This window comes from Prionailurus bengalensis, chromosome A3, assembly GCF_016509475.1.
Source record: "Prionailurus bengalensis isolate Pbe53 chromosome A3, Fcat_Pben_1.1_paternal_pri, whole genome shotgun sequence".
Classification (NCBI taxonomy): Eukaryota; Metazoa; Chordata; class Mammalia; order Carnivora; family Felidae; genus Prionailurus; species Prionailurus bengalensis.
In genome coordinates, this window is record NC_057354.1 from 107,586,415 (window position 1) to 107,609,617 (window position 23,203).

At 44.4% G+C, this 23,203-nt stretch overlaps 2 protein-coding genes across 12 annotated transcripts in view; one reads left to right on the forward strand and one right to left on the reverse strand.

Moving 5' to 3' along the window:
- SLC8A1 (solute carrier family 8 member A1) overlaps positions 1–23,203 on the forward strand; it is a 383,276-nt gene that overhangs the window by 54,016 nt on the left and 306,057 nt on the right. For 9 of the 11 annotated variants that reach the window (XM_043604089.1, XM_043604093.1, XM_043604098.1 and 6 more), the window contains exon 2: positions 21,131–22,962. In XM_043604089.1, coding sequence (XP_043460024.1) covers positions 21,164–22,962 — 1,799 coding nt within the window. In that variant the 5' untranslated portion in view covers positions 21,131–21,163. Of the gene's footprint in view, positions 1–1,136; positions 1,416–1,813; positions 2,060–21,130; positions 22,963–23,203 lie in introns of those variants that run through there. The other 2 variants (XM_043604090.1, XM_043604092.1) reach the window with 2 other exon arrangements.
- On the reverse strand, positions 1,523–2,701 carry LOC122467103 (translation initiation factor IF-2-like). The gene is made up of 2 exons (XM_043553333.1): positions 2,235–2,701; positions 1,523–2,066 (listed from the first exon to the last, which is right to left on the reverse strand). Exons 1-2 carry the CDS (start codon positions 2,699–2,701, stop codon positions 1,523–1,525), a joined length of 1,011 nt encoding a protein of 336 aa, XP_043409268.1.

The window sequence follows — 23,203 nt, forward strand, 5'->3', positions numbered from 1 at the left end:
TTCCTGGGAACATACGAGACAAGAAGCTTGGTTTCCTCCGCGAAGCTGTACACCCCTGACTGTTAGATCCATGCAGAACACCCTTGTTAATTAAATCACCGTCCTCATTCAGGCGGTACCAACACCACTGGTAAGTTTGCTAGAAATGCAGATCCTAGGCCTGCATAAGAAACCGCAATCCCTAGGTTAGATTCAAATGCACATTCAAGGTTGAGGGCTAGTGGCCCGGAACAGTGGCTCTCAACCTCGGTTACTTGTAGGAATCAACTGGGGAATCTTAAAGAAAGAAAGAAAGAAAGAAAGAAAGAAAGAAAGAAAGAAAGAAAGAAAGAAAGAAAGAAAGAAGGAAAGAAAGAAAGAAAGAAAAGAAAAAGGGAAAAAATACTGCTGCCTGGGTCCTACCCCCAGAGATTCCAAGTTAATCAGTCTGGGGTGTGGCCTAAGCACTGGGAGTTTTAAAAGCTCCCCAGGAGATTCTGAAGTGCAGGCAGGGTTGAGAGCCACTGGCCTCATACTCAAGCTGTGGGGTTCTTGCAGTCAGATTCTCCTTTCCCCCGTGGCCTGGCTGCCACAGAACTGACAGTAAGTAGCAGGGAGAACCCTGCTAAGGACTGAACTTTCTTTTCTCCCTGGTGCTCTTTTCCTCTCGCCTTCTCCATACAGCTGCCCCTCACCCCACCCCATCCCCAACCGCCCAGACTGCACCAGCGGTGGATGTCCACGGGGGCTTTAAACACACAAGCTTGGAGTCTCTCTTGAGAACTTCAACATCAGAGTCTGGAGACGGGACGCTGAGATCTGCATTTTTAACAAGCTTCCCAGGTGTGTCTGATGTGGGGCCAGGTTTGTGAACTCCACAGTGGGTCTAGCCTTTCATCCTGCCAAGTCATTAAGGATTTGTAAGGATGAATGAGCTGTCAAGAGAGCAAGGGCCTGGTGCAATGCTCCTTTATTAATTATGGCGAAGTGATGTATTGGCAATGATAATGCTTCTCTTGGAAAGGCCAATGAATGGTTCGTCGATTGCTGCATTAGATTTTTCTCAACTCAACCTTACCGCTCAGCTCTTACTCCTCTCTGTAGTTGAAAAGCTGCAGGGCTTTCACGTTAAACAGCTTCTTGGTCTTCATTCCCAGGTGAGCTGCAATCTTTGAGAGAAACAGCCACACGGAGAATCCTTCAGAGATCTTGGCTGGGGACCACCTCTCCCCTCACCCCCATGCCCTTAGCTGCTTGTGTCAGCAGCTTCTAGCCACGGTACTGCTGTGCACGTCTACATGTAGGAAAAACACAATGAGGGGGTAAGAGAAAATCATTGATGCAACCCCACATCCCTTTGCTAAACGAGAGCTTCCTTCAGCACAAGGGATAGAAGGCGGAGGAAGAGAGATACATCTGGAGTAACAATTTCAGAGGTGAGAAATGGGCAGGCAAGTCGGGGTTAGGGTTCTGCCGTGCGGGGAGAGGCGAGGAAGGTTGAAAAGAAAAGTTGCAGCGCCCGTCTGCGCGTGTAATCCATGGGCTAGGTGCCCGAGAGAGCGCTAGCGCGCGGCCGGAACGCACTGCGGGGCCGAGGGCCGGGACCAAACCGAGAAACCTTGGCGGCGGCGGAGGCCGGGAGGGCTCCCCGCCCGCCCGGGGCGGCACCAACCCGCCGGCTCTTCCCCCGGGCGGTCCCCGAGGGCGCCGGGGCCCGGCGGGCCGCGGCGGGGCCGAGCGCGCGTGTGAGCGAGTGCGAGGCTGCGGGCGGCGGGCGGGCGAGTGTGCGCGGGAGGGAGGGAGGGAGGGGGAGCGCGCGCGCCGCCCGGGCCCCGGCCCTCCCAGCCTCCCGGCCTCCGCGCCTGCCTCCCGCCCGCGCGCACCGGCTGCCCGCAGCCGCCGCTCCCGCTCGCGCCGGCGCTGCACGGGAGCCTGCCCGCCGCCGCCCGCTTTGTGCTTCCCCCAGAAGATGGGAGCGACCTCTTCCCGGTCGGGAGCTATTTAAAAGGAGGGAGCGCGCCGCGTTGCCTGCTAGCGCCGCGGAACGGGGGAAGGATCGAGCCACACTCTCCCGAACCAGGTAGGCTCTTAGGATGGGCAGCCGAAGGGATGGGGTCAGCTACCGCCAACTCTTTTCCATTTCGTGCTCCTAAGGCTACACTTCGCTCCGCTTGGGCACAGGACCGGCTGCTAAATTGTGTGTGTGTGTGTGTGTGTGTGTGTGTGTGTGCGCGCGCGTGCGTGTGCCCCTCCACGTTTTCTGGGGTGTCCGCGCTTCTCCGGGAGCGAAATTGCTCGGGCTGGTGCGTCTGGGCGTGAGTGTGCCTGCCTGCCAGCGCCGGCTGCCTGAGGAAGAAAGGGCTGCTAGGGAGGGATGCTGCACCCTGCGCGGCGCGGGGCTCGGAGGCTTCAGGGCGCGAAGAGCTAAGTCCGCCCGGAATGCTGCGCTGCTGGGCATCCAGGCGTCCCCACCCACCGGGCTCTGCTCCGAGGTCATCCCTCCTCCTGGTAATCCCTGGGGTCTTCCCCCAAGGCCACACTCGCGAGTCTCTTTTCCGGCAAGCTCTAGGTGTTCCTTCGCCACGGACTGCGGAGAGGAGGGAGTTGTGGCCAGGGCAGACGGAACAGGCAAGGGGGGATTGCAGCGGGGAGTGGGCTGAAGGGTCCCGGTCTCTGGACCCCGTGCAGCGGTGTGCGGTGGGGATTGGGCGCGCACAGGCATCTTTCCCCCTCGAGATTCGAAGGGAACTTTGCAGCTGCATTATCTGCCTCTGGAGCTTTGCTGGCTCTTGGGGAAATGGTCTGTGTGCTGAGATATGAGGATATCCTTCTTGGCTCCTCCTTAATGAAGAAGAGGGAGGTCTTATGGGTGGACGGTCGGCTAAAGAAACCGAATCTGCCCCGGCGATGCTTTTAAAAATACAGTATGTGTGCATCCTTGATTTTAAAAATCCACCGCCCCCCCCTCCGCCCCCCCAGGATTCTGTTGACTATTTGATGAATGACTGGGGCTGGCAATTTGTATTTCCCTCTCCAGACAAAGTGGCAGTGGTTGGGTTGAAAGCAGAGTGATCAAATTTAACAAAGAATTTTTTTTTTTTTTGAAGAGAGCTATAATAGTGCATGGTGTCCGCAGTCACTGGAAAGAAAGTCATGCTTTGCACTGGGTATGTTTAGCCACCCCCCCTCCCCCCCTTAGCCTGGCTCCCTGGCTGGCGCTCTTTATCTCTCCTGCTAGTCAGCCACTAGTGGTTGTGACTATAACAATACAAACTTTGTCCTGCTGGAGGTGTAAAGACTAAAAAGAGAAAAAAGGATATCAGTAGGAGGTGTAGTGGAAGAAGCTTTTTAAAAAATGACAGATGTGGTAAAGACAGTACTGGCATCCAGATCATGGAGGAGCTGCGGAGTAGGTGGAGATTCTGATCAGATCTGGTTAAAGGCATCGCTTGAGTATCTCCAAATATGAGCAATTGAACACCCACAATCCAGCATCTGTGTGAAGATTTCCTAAGGGAAATGGGGAGCAACCAGGAGGGGATTCTGCAAGTATACCTCCCACCCACGCCCCACAAAACACACACACACACACACACACACACACACACACGCACGCGCGCGCACACACACACACACACACACACACATGCCTGTTTTCTCTTTCTCTCTCAGAGCTACTCCTGCAGCAAGTCCAGAAAGGAGGGAGGAAAATGTGTCTAGATGTTTCATTCATTTCAGATCAGAAAACGAAACCAGAATAAGGGTGATTGCCTTTAGGTTCCTCTTTCAAATCCTGTGTTACTTGGATTTCGCTGGTATGGGTTTGCTAAACTTGCTTAATTGGGAGCTGAGGCTGGTGTGAAAGGAGGAAGGAAGGGAGAGCCAGTTCCATCTTCGGGGCCTTGTGAGTGAGAAGGTGGGGGAAGACCCACTTATTTCATCAAGAAGCAAGATGTGTTTTCTTGAGTGGTTTTCATTTTACAAATTCCACCTGCTTGAAGAATTCCATTTGATTCTAAGTGCTATTTTGCTAAGATTTCTCCCGCCTACTAAAAAAAATGAGTCCTGCTTCCCTTCCCCCCCCAAAATAGCTGTTGTCTTGTACGAAATATGGAATGTTAATTACTGGGGGGGGGGGTGGGGATAAAGAACTGGACAGAGGTAGACCATCATTGACTGTTGAGCTGTGCAGGGGTTGCAAAGGATGTAAGTATCCACGACAATCAGACTTCATTTACTCCGTCTTGAAAGCTTAACAGGGCTGGAAGAGGAGAGTAATGAATTAAAAGAATATGAAGGCTGTGCTTTATATCTATCTGTCTGTTGGTCTCTATGTCTATCCGTCTACTTACTTACTTGTCTGTACATCTATCTTTCTATCATTACTATTTAATGGTTTCTGCTAGATCATTTTGGATTAAGAGTAGGGGCTGGATAACCATTTTGTTGACCATAAAGGGGAAGAGAGGTGATATAGCAATAGCAGTGTTTGAACTCCAAATAAAATTACAAAAGGAAGATGAAGTATAGTCAGGACTAGTTGCAGGAATCACATTAATTGTTCTTTCAAGCTTATGATGTTTCAGAAAAAAAAAATTCCAAGAGAGCTTCAGTATTTTGTTAGCAAGCTATATTTAACATGTTTTTTATCAGACAAAAATAGACTTTTATTTATCTTGCAAAGTAAACGCATGGCTTCTTCCCTCTCAGTATTTAATCTGTTTCTTTGAAAAAAATAAATGAGGATAAAAGCTCTGCAGACCCAATGAAGTTGCATTCCTGCTTTAAAGCAAGTTAAAGCATCCATTTAGGTCATGGATGTGTTTCTCCCAAAGTAAGTGCATTTTAGGACTTTGCCATATGATTTTCATGTTGCAATTCAGTGAGAGGAGCCCTTTCTGCATGATGCCTTCAGGTAGAGGGAGCACAGCTTGGAGGTTAAGAAGCAAGCTGTCTGCCCCACCAGCATGGAAACAAACAAGATCCCTGTTGAATTAGAAATTAAATCTGGAAAAAGAAACACATGAGTAAAAGAGGATGGTACAGTACATATCTTGCATGCTTTATATTTTTTGCAGTGTGAATGAATGTTGCTTTTAACCAAAAATTGTTAAGTTGTTGCTTTACATTTGCAGAGAATTTAGGGATCAAAACGTGGCAATCTCTCTTCTTCCTGCTCCTTTCGACCCCCCCACCCCCCGCCCTTTTTTCTTGTAAGGGATAGATGTCTCTTGCCAGAACATCTTCCAGTATTGTCCATACCTTATAGTTAGACCCCTCATCATAACCTCTACCAAATAGTCTCCCATCTGATCAAATTCTCCTGCTCCCTCTTGTGGCAAATATTCTCCCTGACTTTCCCCAGATTTCAGAATCGCAACTACCATCCCTCAAGGCCCCGTTAGCTGCCTATCACTTGGGTTCTAATCTCAGTAATATCTGTGGCTGACCAAGACAGTGGGCTGCTGAACTAGGCATTTCCAGTTTTCTCTCTGAACAAAGGGAAATCTACCCCCTGGAGACATACTTGAGATTTAGTGAAAGTACATGTCAGATGCTTTCTGACCCATTGGGATGGAGTAGATTCCGGAAATGTGAGCTTTCACAGTCAGCTTTTGAGATTTTGATTTGGACTCAGAGCTAGTCCGGTGGGGCCTCATTAAATACAGTGAGATTATTTTCCGTTTTCTTTCCTTCTCTTCCAAAAGATACCTCTTTCCCTGTGTGTCTGTGTCTGTGTCTCTCCATCTCTCTCTTTCCCTGCCTCCCTCCCTTCCCAGGCTCTCATACACACACACACACACACACACACACACACCCCACAAAATATATTTTATAGAACACATATTTTGCATGCTTAAACTAATCAATATTTAGGCTCTCAGTAAGGTTTGTAAATCAAACAATCCATTTTCTGAACTGGAGACTTCTAGGGCGAGCTACTCTCACTGGCACGTTTTCATCGAGATCGGTTCAGGATACGAATGAGGAGACTGGGTGCCTTTTTCCAGTGTGTTGACTCAACGTGGAAGATGGTTGCTTGCAGCCCTTGCTGCCTCAAGTGTTTTGTGTGGGCTCTCCTGGCTGACAACTCTTATTGAACTCTAAGTGTTTTATTTCCACATCTGTGATCGTCCTTTGATCCGCCCCGCCAGGAGAGTGTAGTATGTAACGAGATAGACAAAGGTTCAAGAGAATCACATTTTCTCTTTACCTGAAACTTTGTAGCCCATTTCAGGAGGGGGGGAGGACATATGGAAGGAGAAAAGTCCTGACTGGCAGCTCAAGAGAAGGAAATGTGTTGATGGTCAAGGGCAAGTACATTGTAGGCAGCCGCCTATAAAGTGATTGGAGGGGGCAAAACATCTTTGGGTTTGAAGCGTTTATCCATCTGTAAACATAAGATCAGAAATTCTCGCTATGGGACCTTCATTTGAATTAAGTAATTCTATCTAGTAGATCCCTAATAAAACGCAAGGACATCACCCAGGAAAGAGCTACAGTTAATTCTTATAAACCATTGATGTCTGTGTATTCGTTAACTTGTATTGGTTTATCAGATCAGCTGACAGAAAAGTCCTGAAGGCCTGGATCACAGGAAGGTGAAGCAGAAGTGAAAGTAGTTTGAAATTGGGTTGGTGCCCAGTTTGTGCCCTCAGAGGCTCCTTCTGGTGGGGAAGTGTGAGGGACCTGCGTGCCCTCAGAGGAAGTAGAGAGTAGCCAGACAGAGGCAAAGATATCAAAAATTTGATCCTTTCTTGAAAACTTAGCTTTTTAAATTCTTCTGAGAATGGGCACATTGTATCCCCCCGTGTGAAATGATATCCTTAAAATCTCAAATGGTTTCTACTATGTGTCATTTTAAAATATTCATACCAATAACCTACAAAATGCACATACGATACCAATTCAGACAGATGGTTTCTTGCATATATAATATAGACAGAAAAATAAATTCAAGTATTAGAATTCATCTTAATTTTTAAAAAGACAGAAAAAATAATCACTTTGTAGATGTCATTACATGTGAAGTCAGAATAATGAATAATTTCTTCATTGAATCGAACGTGAGATGAAAAGTCAGACAGACGAGGGTGATTCAGCAATTTACTCCAACCCAACCATGATATTTATTGAGCACTCAGTGTATGCAAGGCATTGCACTGGGCTTTTCGGAGAATGCAGATGATGAAGAGGAGTCATTTGACATTTGCTGAGTGCCCACTGCATGCCCAAGGCCAATCTAAGCACCCTGTGTATGTTTTCTCACGTAATGCTCATAAGTGCCCTGCAAGAAAGCGTCGTTCTCCCAATTTAAAGATAAGACCCTGGCTCAGTTACATAACTTACCCAAGAGCTACTAGGTGACAGTACCAGTTTTTGACGTTGTTCAAGAGCCCTGCTCTTTGTACCATGTTTTCTATTCTTAGGGATGTTGTGGTCGAGGGCACCTAAATGCTGGGCCAAGTGAGAACTATTGCTATGATTGTCTAATGAGCAAATTCTATAGAGTTGGAAGGAAGAAGAGAATATTGGAAAAGGCTTCATGGAAGAAGAGGCATTTTAGTTCATTTTCAAAGAGTGAAAAGGACTTCTGAAATAAATCAAGCCTAGCTATTTTTGAAACCTGTAAACCAGTCCCCGCTAATTTATAGCAAGGACAACCCTGGGGCGATGTTCGGGCCATTTCCAGGCTTTTGAAATCAGCTGTGTGTCTAGTCAGAACCAGGCATGGAACAGGGGATCTGGAACAAATGATAGCATAGGCCACTGTATCCGTGTATTTTACAAGTAAACCCGAAGTTCAGGATGAATTTCCAGCATGACCTTTAAGGAAAGAAGCTGTAACAGTTCGAGAGGTCAGACAAGGGACAGACCACCTGCCAATCTGTTCCTCCCTGAAATTTGATGGTCAGGCTTTCTGGGCCATTACAGGTGGTTTTTCTTTCTTTCTTTGGCACTGAATGGCTCTGGTGCTTTCTCCCTTGAGCTTCTTGAACTTGTCCACCTCCTCACTTCTGCTTCTCCTTAAAACATAAGGCCCAGGGCCCACTGTGGCTCTGCTCTGCTCGATGTATAGCATCCAGTCCTAACAGCAAGTTTAGAGAATCAGACTGCTTACCCTACCCGCAGACCTCAACTTCCTGCGTAGACTGGGGCAGAGTCCTCAGAGGGAGTGGCATCGGGCAGGGGCAAAAGGATAGAGTTTGGAGAGGTGCTAAGTCATATATCGAATGTCTCTCAGAAGTTCCAAGTCGCTCTTCCAAAATAATCTACCTGCCAAATGCTGGAGGATGTGAGCTCCCTAGAGCTGACATGTGTGAGTTGGGACTGGGCAGAGTTGCTGGCTCTTTTTCCCCCAGACTCCTTGCTGCCTCTCTTCTCCTGGCCATGCACCTGTCAGTGGCCCCTTTGAAGAGCTGCTCCTTATCTGTGCTCTTGCTGCTTTGAACCACAGCTAGCTCTGGAAGAAACAGCAGAGATCAAATAAGCAAATGAAACAAATAAGCAAATGAAGGCCATAGGAAAGTACATGACTTTTCAGAGTGAAGTAGGAAACAGTTGAATTCAGTAGGGCTCTGAGGTCATTTCAACAAAGTCCCATCTTCCTTTTCTTCTCTGATAATATAGAAGGCCTCCAGAAATGTATCTGTGTTTTCTGGCCTCAGGAGTATCCGGATGTCTATTAATGATTCCCCAAGGTGGAAAGGGAACTATGACTTTTGCTTCTAGACTGAGGGTATTGACTAATAAAATGAAGGGCCCTAGAGTACTCCGACTAAAGTTCTCTGAAGTCAAGAGATATATCATGATAGTCATAATATTGATGTGTATTCAGCAAAAAGGATAGTTAGCATCACGCCAGTTTGCTTCCCTCTGCCTCATTTTCCTCATCTATTAAGTGGGAATGATAATAGTAAAAGGCCATGTGGGTTTTTCTGTGAGGAATAATACATTAATACTTGTGAAACATTTGGACTGGTTTCTGGCACGTGGGTGCTCAATAAGAATTTGTTCTTATTCCTTGAGATGAATGGTGAGGCTCTGTCCCTGCCTGTATGCTTTTATATGAACAGGGTAATTATGGGAGGTCGCCATGGGAAGGAGGAAGATAAGGACACACAGAATGACATACACCAGCGGTCACAAAACTGTTTTCCAAGGGGCCACATAGTAACCATTTTTGGCTCTGTGGACCATAGGGTTGTCACAATTAGTCAACACTGCTGTTGTAGCAGGAAAGCAGCCGTTGACGATACACAAATGAATGGTCATGCTGTGTGCCACAAAACATTATTTAGTGACACTGAAATTTGAACATCATTTAATTTTCACATCAAAAAAACATTTTTTCATTGTTCCAATTATTTACGAAGGTAAAAAAAGTTAACAAAATGAGCCTTATAAAATTAGGTGACAGGCTACATTCGACCTGATGGCCATAGTTTGGCAACTCCTGACATACAGCTAGATTGTGAGAGACCCAAAGGCAATATTAGTGAGTCAGAAGAATCCTAGCATTTGGGGTTGGGATCGCGCAAAGAGAGGTGGCCTAGAGCCTAGCATCCAAGACCTCGTGGTAGAGCCTAACTCTGGCAAGTCTGAGATGTGTGGCTTTGGAACGGTCTTTTAAGTTACCATGGCCTGAGTTTTCATGTTGGGAAAAGGGAGTAGAGGCAAATTAGTTAGGCTTTCAGGGGATTTCCTAGCAATAAAAGCAGTTTTATGAAGGGAGATTGTACATTTAAGATGGATCATGGAGGGCTGGTGGAAAAGCATGAGAAGGGAAAACTGTGCACGTTTGGGTAATTTTTATTTAGTAGCTCAGTTGATTACCAGGAACAGAAATCCTGGGAAGATAGACATGTGCTGTGTTGTGAATGTTGACCACGGACACCAAAGGGAGGGATTAGGATATTGTAACTTCATATTGTTAGCAAAATTCCCCAGTTTTACAGATCAGGCCAAGAAGGGGAAAATGACTTGTCCAAGGCCACAGGACTGATCCTTGAGATCAGCAGTCATTGGCCCCCAGACTGATGACCCTTCCGTCTACCTCATTGTCCCTAGCAGAGCGATGGAAAGAAATTAATTGTGATTACATGACCGTGACCTCAGAGGGGCAAGTCTCAAAAAAATTGCAGAAGCCACTTTCAGTATTTTCTAAATGTGAAAGCATCCCCCAGCATATCTAAGAAGGTAGGTCTGTCAGTAACCAACCCCATTCCAGAGAAGGTGAACTGCAAAAAGTTTAACCCAAGACCTTGTACTCCAACAATCTTTTGCCTAGGTTCCTGCTGACTATCTTAATTTTCAGCTCACATGTTATTTCTTCAGCAAAGCCTTCCCTAGCAGGTCTGATCCTCTATGACTTACCGTTGCAAGACTGCGTGTTGCCTTTACAACATTTATCAGAGTTAACAATTGTTTCTTTTTGAACTAATTTAAAATAACATCTGTCATCTGTCTTCCCAGCTACATAATATATTCCAGGAGGAGAGAGAGTGTATCTGTTTACCTCATGATTTTAGCCTCAGTGCCTCTCCCATTCCAGACAGGTAATAGACATTCAGAGTTTGTTGAATGAGTGAGTGAATGGTCTCTCGTAAGTCGTTGATACTGATGAAAATAATCCTTGCTTAAAAGGCGTAAGTTACTATCTTCACTTGCTAATTAAATGATTAAATGATTGGCATTTCTTCCTCCACTGACTTTTTTTCTCAACTCTTTTCCACTGGCTCCTCTCCAATCCTGGCCTATCACAAAAAGACCATAACATAATCGTCTTGGCATGGTTACATAACATTAAAACCATAACACTTCAGCCAATATTTAAACACTTCTTCAAATATAGGTATATGGGATTGGTTTAAAGGGCATATTCACTAGATGCTTTATCTAGTGGAGAAATTGTATGTTTCATAAACTGTGCTCAGGGATTTGTGTAAAAATTTCATGTTTTCCCATAAACTACTCAATTTATTCCTCTAAATATTAGAATTTGGCTACTTCCTTTCTACCCTGCTTCCATTTAAAAAATCTATTTGTTGTACATACATGTGCATGTAGTTTTAGAGCCATGACATTAGGTATATTGTCAGAAACTTTAGAAAACGGTAGCATAGAATATTGACGAAGGGTCACCATTACACGAGCATCTATCAACTTGAGTTTTTTAAAAGAATATTTCTTTTCCCTTCCTACTACTGCGTTTCTCAAGAACATCTTATTCTTTCAAGGACTGTGATTTGACACTATGCAGAAAAATTTAAAAGACTTACAAACTTCAAGTTGATAGGGTTCCATCTTCTGTAAAGCAATCTACTTGAAGATGAAGCTTAATGACTCAGGGAAAAAGCTGATGAAATTCACCAGCCTCTGCTCACATAACCAGCATTTTCCTTGTTAAAAAAGATTTTTTAAAAAAAAAAGGCATTCCGGGTGTTCCTATCACATAGCTTGAAATTGGATTCTGTATTAAATATCCCCAGTCCCAAGAGCCAACTAGAATGCACAAAGGGACTACAAAGATTTAGCCTTGAGTTTAAGTGAACAAAGGGGGTGGTGAAAAGCCCCACAAAGACCCTATAATTTAAAGAGCACAGCCTTCCTTAGCATCTAAAGCTTCACGTTTGGGATTTATGTTTCTGCATATTGTCTCCTCTTTTCAGGAATTGTGCATGGAACCTGGATGGAAAGTCTCCAAACTCTTCCATTTATCCTGAGTCTTTGTCATGTGTTGATGTAATGTCCCAGCAGTCCTTAGCTGTTTCTATTTCAACAGGGCAGAACTAACCCTTGGCAAAATTATGAAGTAGGATAAATGATTCCCAATGCTTTAATCTCTTTTGGGAGCCCCCGTGATCTCCTGTTAGCGTCCATTCTCCTCCACTGTCTTCTCTCCTACCTCCCGACCCCCCACCCTCCAACTCACCAAGGGGCTTCATATTTCGATGCCATCTGGAGTGCCAATCTATGGGAAGAAAAGCCCTTCTGATGTATTATTTCACATCAACACCTTGCTGCTATTGCAAGAAACACTAATTGTAGTTTTTCAGTACTAGTCTCTGTCCAGTACTTTGTCTAAGTGCTCTGCTCTGCAGTCTGTGTTTGCTGAAGATACCCCATGCCAGTTCTACTCTCTACCCAGTTCTTCCCTTTAATCCAATGCCGCTGAGGGGTGTTGCCAAGACTGCCCATATCAAATCAGCTGGGGTGCTTATTAAAGTTCGAATTTGGGTTTCCTCTTCAGAGATACTGTACATCGGATGCTTTTGTCATCCTTCCAATCCTGTCCTTTAAAAAAAATTTTTTGGGGGGCGCCTGGGTGGCTCAGTTAAACGTCTGACTTCGGCTCAGGTAATGATCTCACGGTCTGTGAGTTCAAGCCCCGCGTCGGGCTCTGCGCTGACAGCTCAGAGCCTGGAGCCTGTTTCAGATTCTGTGTCTCCCTCTCTCTCTCTGACCCTCCCCTGTTCATGCTCTGTCTCTCTCTGTCTCAAAAAATAAATGTTAAAAAAAAATTAAAAAAAAAATTTTTTTACATTTATTCATTTTTGAGAGACAGAGAGAGACAGAGCAAGAGCAAGGGAGGGGCAGAGAGAGAGAGGGAGGCACAGAATCTGAAGCAGGCTCCAGGCTCTGAGCTGTCAGCGCAGAGCCCGACGTGGGGCTTGAACCCATGACCTGTGAGATCATGACCTGCCTGAGCCGAAGCCGGATGCTTAACCGACTGAGCCATCCAGGTGCCCCTCGATCCTCTCCTTTTATGGAGTCTTCCATATCCTTCTTAGTATTCGTGGTAATTCGAGTAACTAACTATTTGAGTTGCTTGAAGATGGTGAGTTCATCAGGTGCAGGTACAATCATCTTTGTAATCCCTGTAGTGTTTGGTTTCGTGCTTTGCACATAGACACCACTCAATAAGTGCTTGATGAATAAATGACTGGTGCACTGCCTAGAGCCAGAAATATACCGAGGGCTGTATTTCACTCAGAAAACCCAAATTTCTTAAGATGAAATGTCAACAAGCTCGTGTGGAAAATATTTTTAGGTAGGAAATCTTTTTTGGTGACCTAGATATAAACGCATGCATATGACCTCATTTTTGGTTCCCAGTATGTAAGGTCAGACCTCAAAGAAGGGCTTCTCTTTCTCTTCAGGGTGGATGCCGAACAAATTATTACCTGAAATAGCTATTATTGTCCATAACGAGGCCCCTGAAAGAGTCACAGAGCACAGATGAGGTGTTCCGAGGCCCTGCCTCGAGGAGTTCACTATGCTTAAAAACCCTGGGTTGTAGAGATGTAGGCTGGGAAGTCTGAGGTTTCTAGAACCCTGGTTGTATTAACCCAAGAGCTCAAGTGCATTAACTTGGTAATGAGGTGATCCACTTTGAGTGTGTCAAGGTGTATCCATGATCTCACGGTCTGAATGCCTGGAAAGTCTCTCCTTTTCTGTGATTCTCTAGTAACAAAAGAGTTCTGTTCCAGAAGGGGGACCTACACTTTGGCTTTTATAATATCCCACCAGAATATGAGTTTCTTGGGGGATATTATCTTATTTATTTTATTTTATTTTATTTTATTTTATTTTATAGAGAGAGTGGATGAGCTGGAGAGGAGTAGAGAGAGAGAGAGAGAGAGAGATAAGAGAGAGAGAGAATCCTAAGCAGGCTCCACACTCAACATGGAGCCCCATGCAGGGCTTGATCCTATGACCCTGGGATCATGACCTGAGCTGAAATCAAGAGTCTGACGCTCAACTGACTGAGCTACCCAGGCACCCCTCTAATTCATCCTTTTTAATACAGTATCTGGCGTATGTGAGTGGCTAAGAGAAGCTTGGCAGACAAAACCATGAATGAATGTGTTTTCCTGTTTTGTTGGATTACTTACTTGTTTAAAAATTAAAAAAAAAAAAAGTCATGACCCCAAGATAGCAAATTTGTGAGCTGCACTGAAATTCTTGAAAAAATATTGACTTATTGTTCCTAGAGCAAAGTATTAACATGTCATGCTAAAATTTGGTATCATTTTCCCTACCCCACCCATCTTTTATTTTAGTTTTGCATGCTCCCTGCTAGGATTTCTTTCTCTATTTTCTTTTCTCCGGACCAAAGGGAAAATCCTTGAGATTATTGCATGATTTTGGAGTGATTTCAGACCTCAGATTTTAGCTGATGATCCCCCACATGGATCATCTTTCCCTCACTATGTGATGAATAGGAGTGCTTATAAAATGCTTACTCAGGGGGTGAGGAGGCATGAGACAGGAGAGAGGGCCATGAAAGCTCTTGATAAGATAGTATAAACGATAGACATTTATTTAGGGGGAAAGGAGGGTGGCATGGAAAGGTATTTTGCACGAAACACCAAAGCAGGGGGCTCTTTTTTACCAAATAACAGAATCGTTCACACAGGAAGTGGAAACAAAAACATGCTGCCATTTTGGAAAGCATGATGGTGTAATTAATGCAAAGTGCCTGGATTAAACTCCTAGTAGTTGTACTTAGGTTTGTATGACTTCAACCGGCTTACTTTTATGAACCATTTATTTTTCTCATTGGTAAAATTAGAAGGATAGTATCTCCTTGCGATGTTGTCAGAAACCTCGGGGACAGTGAATCCAAAGCAGTCAGTAAAGCCTCTGGAACAAAGCAAGTGCTCAGTCAATGGTTGCAGTCATTATTGTCATAAATACCCTCACGGGGGGCCTTCCTCTGCCCTTGGCCCTGGCAGAATGAATCTGAGGACAGTCCTGGTCCAAGATTAGCCGAGCAGGTTCCCTTTTTTATTGAAAGACTCTTGTCCAGCTTTCTTTCTCTTATTCCTATTTCCACGCCAGTATGTAGAGTTAATATATTTAAATGTATACTCTTGATGTGCTGATGTGCTTTCCCTTTTATGGGACCTCCCTGATGGAGGTCATTTTTGGTTGGTGTTTGACCAGATATCTGTTTATTTTACTGCAAGGAGAAGATAGGCTTTGTTGGGGATATTCAAAATATCAGGATGAACTTGGCATTCCAAAAGAAATCAGCAAGCCAGAGCTCACGCAGGAGGACCCACCTCCAGGACCTGGGGAAACTGTCAAAGCCCCAGCTCCTCTTTTTATGCCGGAGGTCAGTTTTTCCAGGGTGAGGTTCTCTGTCCGTGAACCTGAATCCCCTTTCCTCTCCTCCACCTGATGCTGACATTGGCTTTTCAGTGTGATACCGGCCTCTACTCAGTTTAGGGGCACCTACTTCACACAGGGCACAGTTTTAAAATCAGATGCCTAGTCCCAGCTCTCAGGTTCTGATTCACCTTCAGAGATTTGGTGAAATCAGCACATGACTTTCTGAGAATTATTGTATGCACTCAATAAGCAGGTGCTGTGTATCTTTCATGTGCCAGATTCTGCTCCAGGAACTGGGGCTCCGTTGATGAACAAAAGAGACAAACATCTTCACCTGTAACAAAGTTTACATCTATCAGAGAGAGAAAGGCAACAAAAAGAACCCTTAAATAAATTATATTAGCACATAAAGAGTAATAAGTCCTACATAGGAAAACAAAGTAGGGAGTATATCTCATGACTTTCCAATAACTTCTTCATTATTTTAAATCCTAAATTCATCTGTATTTTTTTGGTTACATTGCCTGACCACTACCCCAGTTGCTTCCTTTGATGAATGAGCTGGGTGTTTTCTGACACGGGACAGGATCCTGACTGCAGTCTAGTACGTTCAGCCAGAGGGCGGGAGCCCTTTTTATGACCTCTCACTGCCTGTACTCTGGAGGACCTGTCCCAAAGTATTAAACAACAAAGAGGAAATTCTCTTTGAGAAAAAAAAAAAAAAGATAATAGCGGAGAGTTGTTGTGGAAACAGAGATCCTTCCTAACATGTGGTCATGGTCTGTTAGCCTGAGGTTGGGTGCCAGAACAGTAATTTGCACCCTAGATGGCCAGTTAGATAAGGAAGATCATCCTCTGGCATCATCCCTTTGTCTAAAAGTGTTTGCAAGTGCTTGTCTCAATAGTGGGTAAAAACGTATGGTTGCTTTAATGTTGCCTTAGAAACAGATTAATTGCTTAGCTTTGATGCATTCACTCAGCACGAATTACATAGAAAGGAATTCTAGGTCCTGATGAGGGAGTCAAGGAGTTCCTTTGAATAACCCAAGCTGCCAGTCAATAGAATGAGATTAGGCTGCCTTGTGCACTGGACTGGTGGGGGTGCCAAAGGTGTTTCTTCTCTCTGAGTCGGGTCCTCTCTGGTAGTCAAACCTGGCTACAGACCCCCACAGGGAACCCCTTACACTGATTATTCCTCAGGCCTCTGCAGTGGGGGGCTCTTCCCCACTCTTTACCAAGGAAATCTGTCTTGGTAAACATCTGTCTTACAGGTGCATGTTCCATTCCTATGACCTCGCCACCTTCAACACTGGTGTCTGGGCCTTTTCACTAACCTTCATCACTGCCATTCACATCTGTAGATGTGGCATTGTTAGTTTTCCTTTAAAATAAATAGTGAGCAGAAGACGATCTGTGTATTCTTGACTTTGTGCCGAAGGCTCATTTAGATGATGTAATGGATATTCCTAAGCAAGAATCAGCCTTTGATGTAAGAGTTGATTTGAAACCACTGTGAAAAATAGCCTCCCCCTTGTTACAGAGTTCAGTAGACCAGGGCAGAATATAAGAAAGCTGGGCAACAGAATGACATATCAACAGCCTCTATTCCCTGGTTAATTTTTATGGAAATAGGTATTTAAGGAGACGGGGGAAGGGTCAGGTAGTTCTGCTTGAATCTGATGACAGAGGAAATACCCTGAAACAAAAGAATGAAGAAGGAAATCTTATTTAGATAACATCTGCCCCACATCCTCCAAAGCATTTGGATTTGGTAATTAATTTAGTAAAGAAAGAAACTGAGGTCCAGAGAGTTCTTTCCAGTCGCTCCATTGCCAAAAATCTGTATCAGGGTTTTGTGTCCACTGATTTCACAGATTACAATACTACCACCTTTTGAAGATAATTGTGATGTTTGGAAGTTAACCTCAGAAACCCCCTTCCTTTTTCTCTGATAGGAATTTTTACTGATGCATCCGCCCTTAGACATCTGTACCCTTTTGGCTAAGAACATGCTGTGAGATGTGGGTTGGGCAGGACTTTTTTTTTTTTTTTTTTTTTGGCTGACCTAAGGGATTGCCCTGAGAGTGTGTGCAGGAAGAGGTGGCCAGGTAATTGGTAAAAAACAAGCAAATTTAGGGCAATTGTGTCTAGGAACATGCCAGCCTGTACATTACACCACAGCTCTCAATGTTTGTCTGTTTGAGTCCCTAATCCACAAGATCAAAGTGAGGCTGTTGGAAACCTTCCATGGGGCTTTGCTACTGAGGCCCTCCTAACCCTTCATGGAAGCCAGGAGGTTTTCCAATGGGCCAGTCCAAGTCCAGATCCAATAGCTCTCTAAGATTACTTCACACACTATCAGGGATGCTGTTATGGAACAGTTAATGATACCAGTCTCAGAGACAGACCAGGGTTTGAATCTTCGTTTGGGAGTTTACTATCTTTATGACTTGCACCAAGTACTTAACCTGTCTGTGCCTCAGTGAAGCCCGTCTCCAAAGTGGGCTAATAATATCTACTGCATAGGGTGATTGTAAGGGCACTGAGCATTACATAACTCCAGGCAGTGCTATTCTCATGGACTGTAATGTAAATGGCAACACTAGGAGTTGTGTAAAATAGCAATGCTCGTTATTGTAAGTATTAGATATAAGAATACATATAAAGAATTTAGCATAGAGTCTGGTGTAGTGTTTGTAAATAGAACCTCCTGTTAATCTCTCAGGCAATTGGCCATGATTTGCTGTTGTGCTGTTTTGACATTTACTTCTAAGAAAGAAAATAGTTGGGGGCACAGAACACACAGTCTTCGAAGAGCTGGAGGTAATAACGCATGGTCATGGTCAGGGGATGGAAAGAATTTCCATATTCTAGAACTCAGAGGCTAGATACTAAAAGGTCTGAACAGCTTGTTGAGGGGATTGGGTTTTGTTTTCAGGGCAATAGGCAACCAAAGAAGAGTTTTAAGGGGAGTGAGAGAATCAGAGCTGTACTTTAGAAAGCTCATTTTGGCTGAAATGTGAAAATGGAATGATGAGATTTGGCAGGGATTTGAAGCAAGTGGTGAATTATATCAGTCCTGGAGACAGTCACAGGTTGGAATCTCCGTTCTGGGTTTCCTCTCTCCATTCCATACTACACTCTGTGAGCAAATACTTAACCTTTCTGATCTTCACAGGTTCCCAAGACGTTTTAAGTTGTAAATTGTCCAAAGGTTTTAAACTAGAAATCTTGATTGTATCCTTTTTTATACCTGCCAGATCATTTATAACTCAGGGTGTTTTTTTCAAGTTTTATCTATCTATCTATCTATCTATCTATCTATCTATCTATGCAGATCCAGATGTGGGGCTGGAACTCATGAACTGTGAGATCATGACCTGAGCCAAAACCAAGGGTCAGGAGCTTAACCAACTGAGCCACTCAAGTGCCCCCAGATTTTTAAATAAAAGGCAAAACCTGGTCTCCTTGTTTCTTGCCTGTCCCTATAACTGTATTCTTCAGGGAACAAGCAGAAAGATCTTTGTAATAGGAAAATCAGCTGATCTCACGCTTCTGATCAGAACCTCCCCATGATTTCCATCTCTTTCACGATCAAAGCCAGTGCTTTAAGGTGGACTCCATTCCTTTCCTGATACATTCCCACTATGTCCCCAGCTTCTGAGCCCTGTTCCCCTTGCTCATGCCCTCTTGTCACACTGGTTCCTCTATGGCTCCTAGATCACGCAAAGAAAAGTCCCAACAGGGTCTTGGCACTTACTTGGAATTCTCCTCCTGTAGATATCCACAGGGCTGGGTCCCTTACTTCCTTCAGGACTTAGCTCCAATGTTATCTCATCAGGGATGCCTTTCTTAACGATCCAATATAAAATCATGTATGCTATGTACACACACTCACATATACACTCACACACGCTCTCACACACATGGATTCCCTGTCCTACTTATATTGCTTTCTGCCCCCACCTCTCCAGCACTTTTTAGCATCTGACATTTATTTATTTGTTTCCTCCCTGATAGAACATAAGGTCTTCAAGGACAGAGACTTTGTATTTTTTTTTTTGCTTTTAATTCATTGATGAATTCTTAGGACCTAGGAGAGAGCCCCGCAGGTCATTCTAAAACATGTAGTAGGTGGCACTCATAAATATTTGTGGAATAAATGGCTGCATAAGGGAATTTAAATTAGATCTCCCACTACTCTTGCAGGTTGCTTCAATGTCTCCCTGTTTTAAGTGGCGATCCCACAACCTACCCAAGCCCTATAATGACCGAACAAGTAGAATCACGGACCATGAATCTTGCATATTTTAAAAATATGCTTTTTTCTCTTTTTTCAGCCTTTTATGTAGAATGTAATTCTGCTACCATGACCCTCTGCTGTGTCTTTAGTTTGGGGAAAATGTCAAAGCTTATCTCCCAATAGCGATGAGCTAAAAGGGGCTTTTCGGCAACGGTGGGCTCTCTGAGGGTCTGCCAGAATGTGCCGGGCCAGGGGGTTTCTCCTGGGCCACGGCGAATTTCCACTATATGCCATCAGTAGCAAACATGGGCCAGAGAATGTAGATGAATGTGTGGGAGGCTCTTAGACTGCCCCAGGCTCTGAAAAGCTCCAGTCTAGCTCCACTTTTAAGTTTTTATCAGGCCACAAGGTGATGTTCTGACTCAGGACCCCTTCTTACCAACACTGTATCTGATGTCATAACTGGCCTTCCAGACCAGAGTTACCCTGACTTGGACCAGACCTTCCTCTATGTCAGCACCTAACCAAGCCTTAGAGGCAGAGGTGATATATGGTCCAAGTGGAGTTTTGCCTGAGCTGGTGGGTGAGGTTAGTGCCATGGTTTTCCAGTCCGCAACTTTGCTTTGTTTACCAAGCTTTATGTGGCTCAGTGACTCTGCTGCTAGATCCCTAATTACTTACAGCCCTTCATCATGTATATATTTTGTGGTCACTGTTGTTCTGCCACATGAGCTAATTTAGATGGAATTATTGCTCCTGGATTTTTTGGTCACTTGAACCCTGTGCAGAACCAATATATGTTTTCGAATGACCATGGAAAAGGATGACATCAACACCGAGAAGGAACAGTTTATGGCTAGGGAAAGCTGATTTCACAGCCTGTCAGACAAGAGCCTTAACACACGACTAGACCCGGGCCTGGTTATCTCCCTTTCCTGCTGTGGACAGCCTGCAGATTCTAAAGCGAGATCTGTACCCAGATTCGAAGAGCTGTGCTTCAAGAACCAGATGCCCAACTGCTAACGTATCCGGGGAACTGGGCTTGCTGAAAATTAGGAGGAAATGTACTGTCCTCAAAATATGTTTTTAAAAACTATACTTAATGTGCAGAAATACTGCATTACAGAAGAATATTTTTCCTCTCAAGTACAAACACCATTGACTTTGTGGGAAACCTTGAAGATACCCCTGTGTTTCCAAGTAAGCTTGGAGCCATAGGACATGATTTCATAAAATGCAGTGTAAGGTGTGCTCCAGAATTTAAGGTCATTGAGAGGCCTGTGTTGGTAAAGTTTTTAGAGTCTGAACATTAAAACAGCAGTCTTAATAAGGTGATTTTGGCAATGAAACCATTTCTGGAAGGTGATTATAGTAACCAAAATTTAAAAGAAAACCTGCATTAGCAACAAGGAGAAAATTATTCAATGCTTCAGAAGTCTTCCCCCGCCCCTGCCCCTTATTGGCTGCTAGTATGCCTAACTATGTATTCAACAAGGCAAACCTATAATTCAACTTTTCACTTCCAGGAAGTGAATTGTATACATTGCTCCGGGAATGGAGGCTTCATGTAGAAAAACAGAGAGATTGAGTTGTGAGTTTTACAAAGGATTGCTTAATCAATGATGGATACTTTGAATAATGATTCACCATGGATGTTATGGTAGCCAAAAATAAACAAATCATTGGTAAAAGTAATAAAAGTAAGTAATTAGTCATGCTTTGGATCTGGCTCTGATGGTGTGATTTTTTTTTCCCCCTACCCTCCCTCCATCTTATTTTTACTGGTAGGTTGGGACAGTTGGAAGTCTACCATTGTACAACATGCTGCGATTAAGACTCTCACCTACATTTTCAGTGGGATTTCATCTGTTAGCCTTCGTGGCTCTCTTATTTTCCCATGTGGACCTTATAAGTGCTGACACAGAAATGGAAGGAGAAGGCAATGAAACTGGCGAGTGTACCGGCTCATATTACTGTAAGAAGGGGGTGATTTTACCCATTTGGGAGCCCCAAGACCCTTCCTTTGGAGACAAAATTGCTAGAGCTACCGTGTATTTCGTGGCCATGGTCTACATGTTTCTTGGAGTCTCTATCATTGCCGACCGGTTCATGTCTTCTATAGAAGTCATCACGTCTCAAGAAAAAGAAATAACCATAAAGAAACCCAATGGAGAGACTACCAAGACCACTGTGAGGATCTGGAATGAGACCGTTTCGAACCTGACCTTGATGGCCCTGGGATCTTCTGCTCCAGAGATTCTCCTTTCGGTAATTGAAGTGTGTGGCCATAACTTCACTGCGGGAGACCTAGGTCCCAGCACCATCGTGGGAAGTGCTGCGTTCAATATGTTCATCATTATCGCGCTTTGTGTTTACGTGGTCCCAGATGGAGAGACGAGGAAGATTAAGCATTTGCGTGTGTTCTTTGTGACAGCAGCCTGGAGCATCTTTGCCTATACTTGGCTTTACATTATTTTGTCTGTCATCTCTCCTGGGGTCGTGGAGGTGTGGGAAGGTTTGCTTACTTTCTTCTTCTTTCCCATCTGTGTTGTGTTCGCTTGGGTAGCAGATAGGAGGCTTCTGTTTTACAAGTATGTCTACAAGAGGTATCGGGCTGGCAAGCAGAGGGGAATGATTATTGAACATGAAGGAGACAGGCCATCTTCCAAGACTGAAATCGAAATGGATGGGAAAGTGGTCAATTCCCACGTTGACAATTTCTTAGATGGTGCCCTGGTTCTGGAGGTTGACGAGAGGGACCAAGATGATGAAGAGGCCAGGCGAGAAATGGCTAGGATTCTGAAGGAGCTCAAGCAGAAACATCCGGAGAAAGAAATAGAGCAATTAATAGAATTAGCTAACTACCAAGTCCTAAGTCAGCAGCAAAAAAGTCGAGCATTTTACCGCATCCAAGCTACTCGCCTGATGACTGGAGCTGGCAACATTTTAAAGAGGCATGCAGCTGACCAGGCAAGGAAGGCAGTCAGCATGCATGAGGTCAACACTGAAGTGGCTGAAAATGACCCTGTTAGTAAGATCTTCTTTGAACAAGGGACATACCAGTGTCTGGAGAACTGTGGTACTGTAGCCCTGACCATTCTCCGCAGAGGTGGTGATTTGACCAACACTGTGTTTGTTGACTTCAGAACAGAAGATGGCACAGCCAATGCTGGGTCTGATTATGAATTTACTGAAGGAACTGTAGTCTTTAAGCCTGGTGAGACCCAGAAGGAAATCAGAGTTGGCATCATTGATGACGATATCTTTGAGGAGGATGAAAATTTCCTTGTGCATCTGAGCAATGTTAAAGTATCTTCCGAAGCCTCAGAAGATGGCATCCTGGAAGCCAATCATGTTTCTACACTCGCTTGCCTTGGCTCTCCCTCCACTGCCACTGTGACTATCTTTGATGATGACCATGCCGGCATCTTTACTTTTGAGGAACCTGTGACTCATGTGAGCGAGAGCATTGGCATTATGGAGGTGAAGGTATTGAGAACATCTGGAGCTCGAGGAAATGTTATCGTTCCCTATAAAACCATCGAAGGGACTGCCAGAGGTGGTGGGGAGGACTTTGAGGACACTTGCGGAGAGCTCGAGTTCCAGAACGACGAAATTGTGTAAGTTCTTTTTTTTATACATCTGTGTGGGGTTGAGTGCATTTGTGAATGGGAGAGCGTATGCATTTTTTTTTTTTTTAATGAAAAGGCATACAGGGAATGGAATATTTACTGTAAAGGCCCCTTAAAAAATACCAGTGCTCCCTCATGTGCCACTTATCAATATGGTATACAGAGATCTTGATTTGGTTTTATTTTTTTTGTACTTTTGCATACTTTAATTATACATACATTATAATTT

What these genes read in the sequence shown, in the direction of transcription:
- LOC122467103 (XM_043553333.1), bottom strand. Translation starts at nt 2,701, where the DNA reads ATGCCTGTGCGCGCCCAATCCCCACCGCACACCGCTGCACGGGGTCCA. An exon ending in GCGCGGACACCCCAGAAAAC is followed by an intron (nt 2,067 to 2,234) that starts GTGGAGGGGCAC and finishes GCCCATCCTAAG; the next exon opens with AGCCTACCTGGTTCGGGAGA.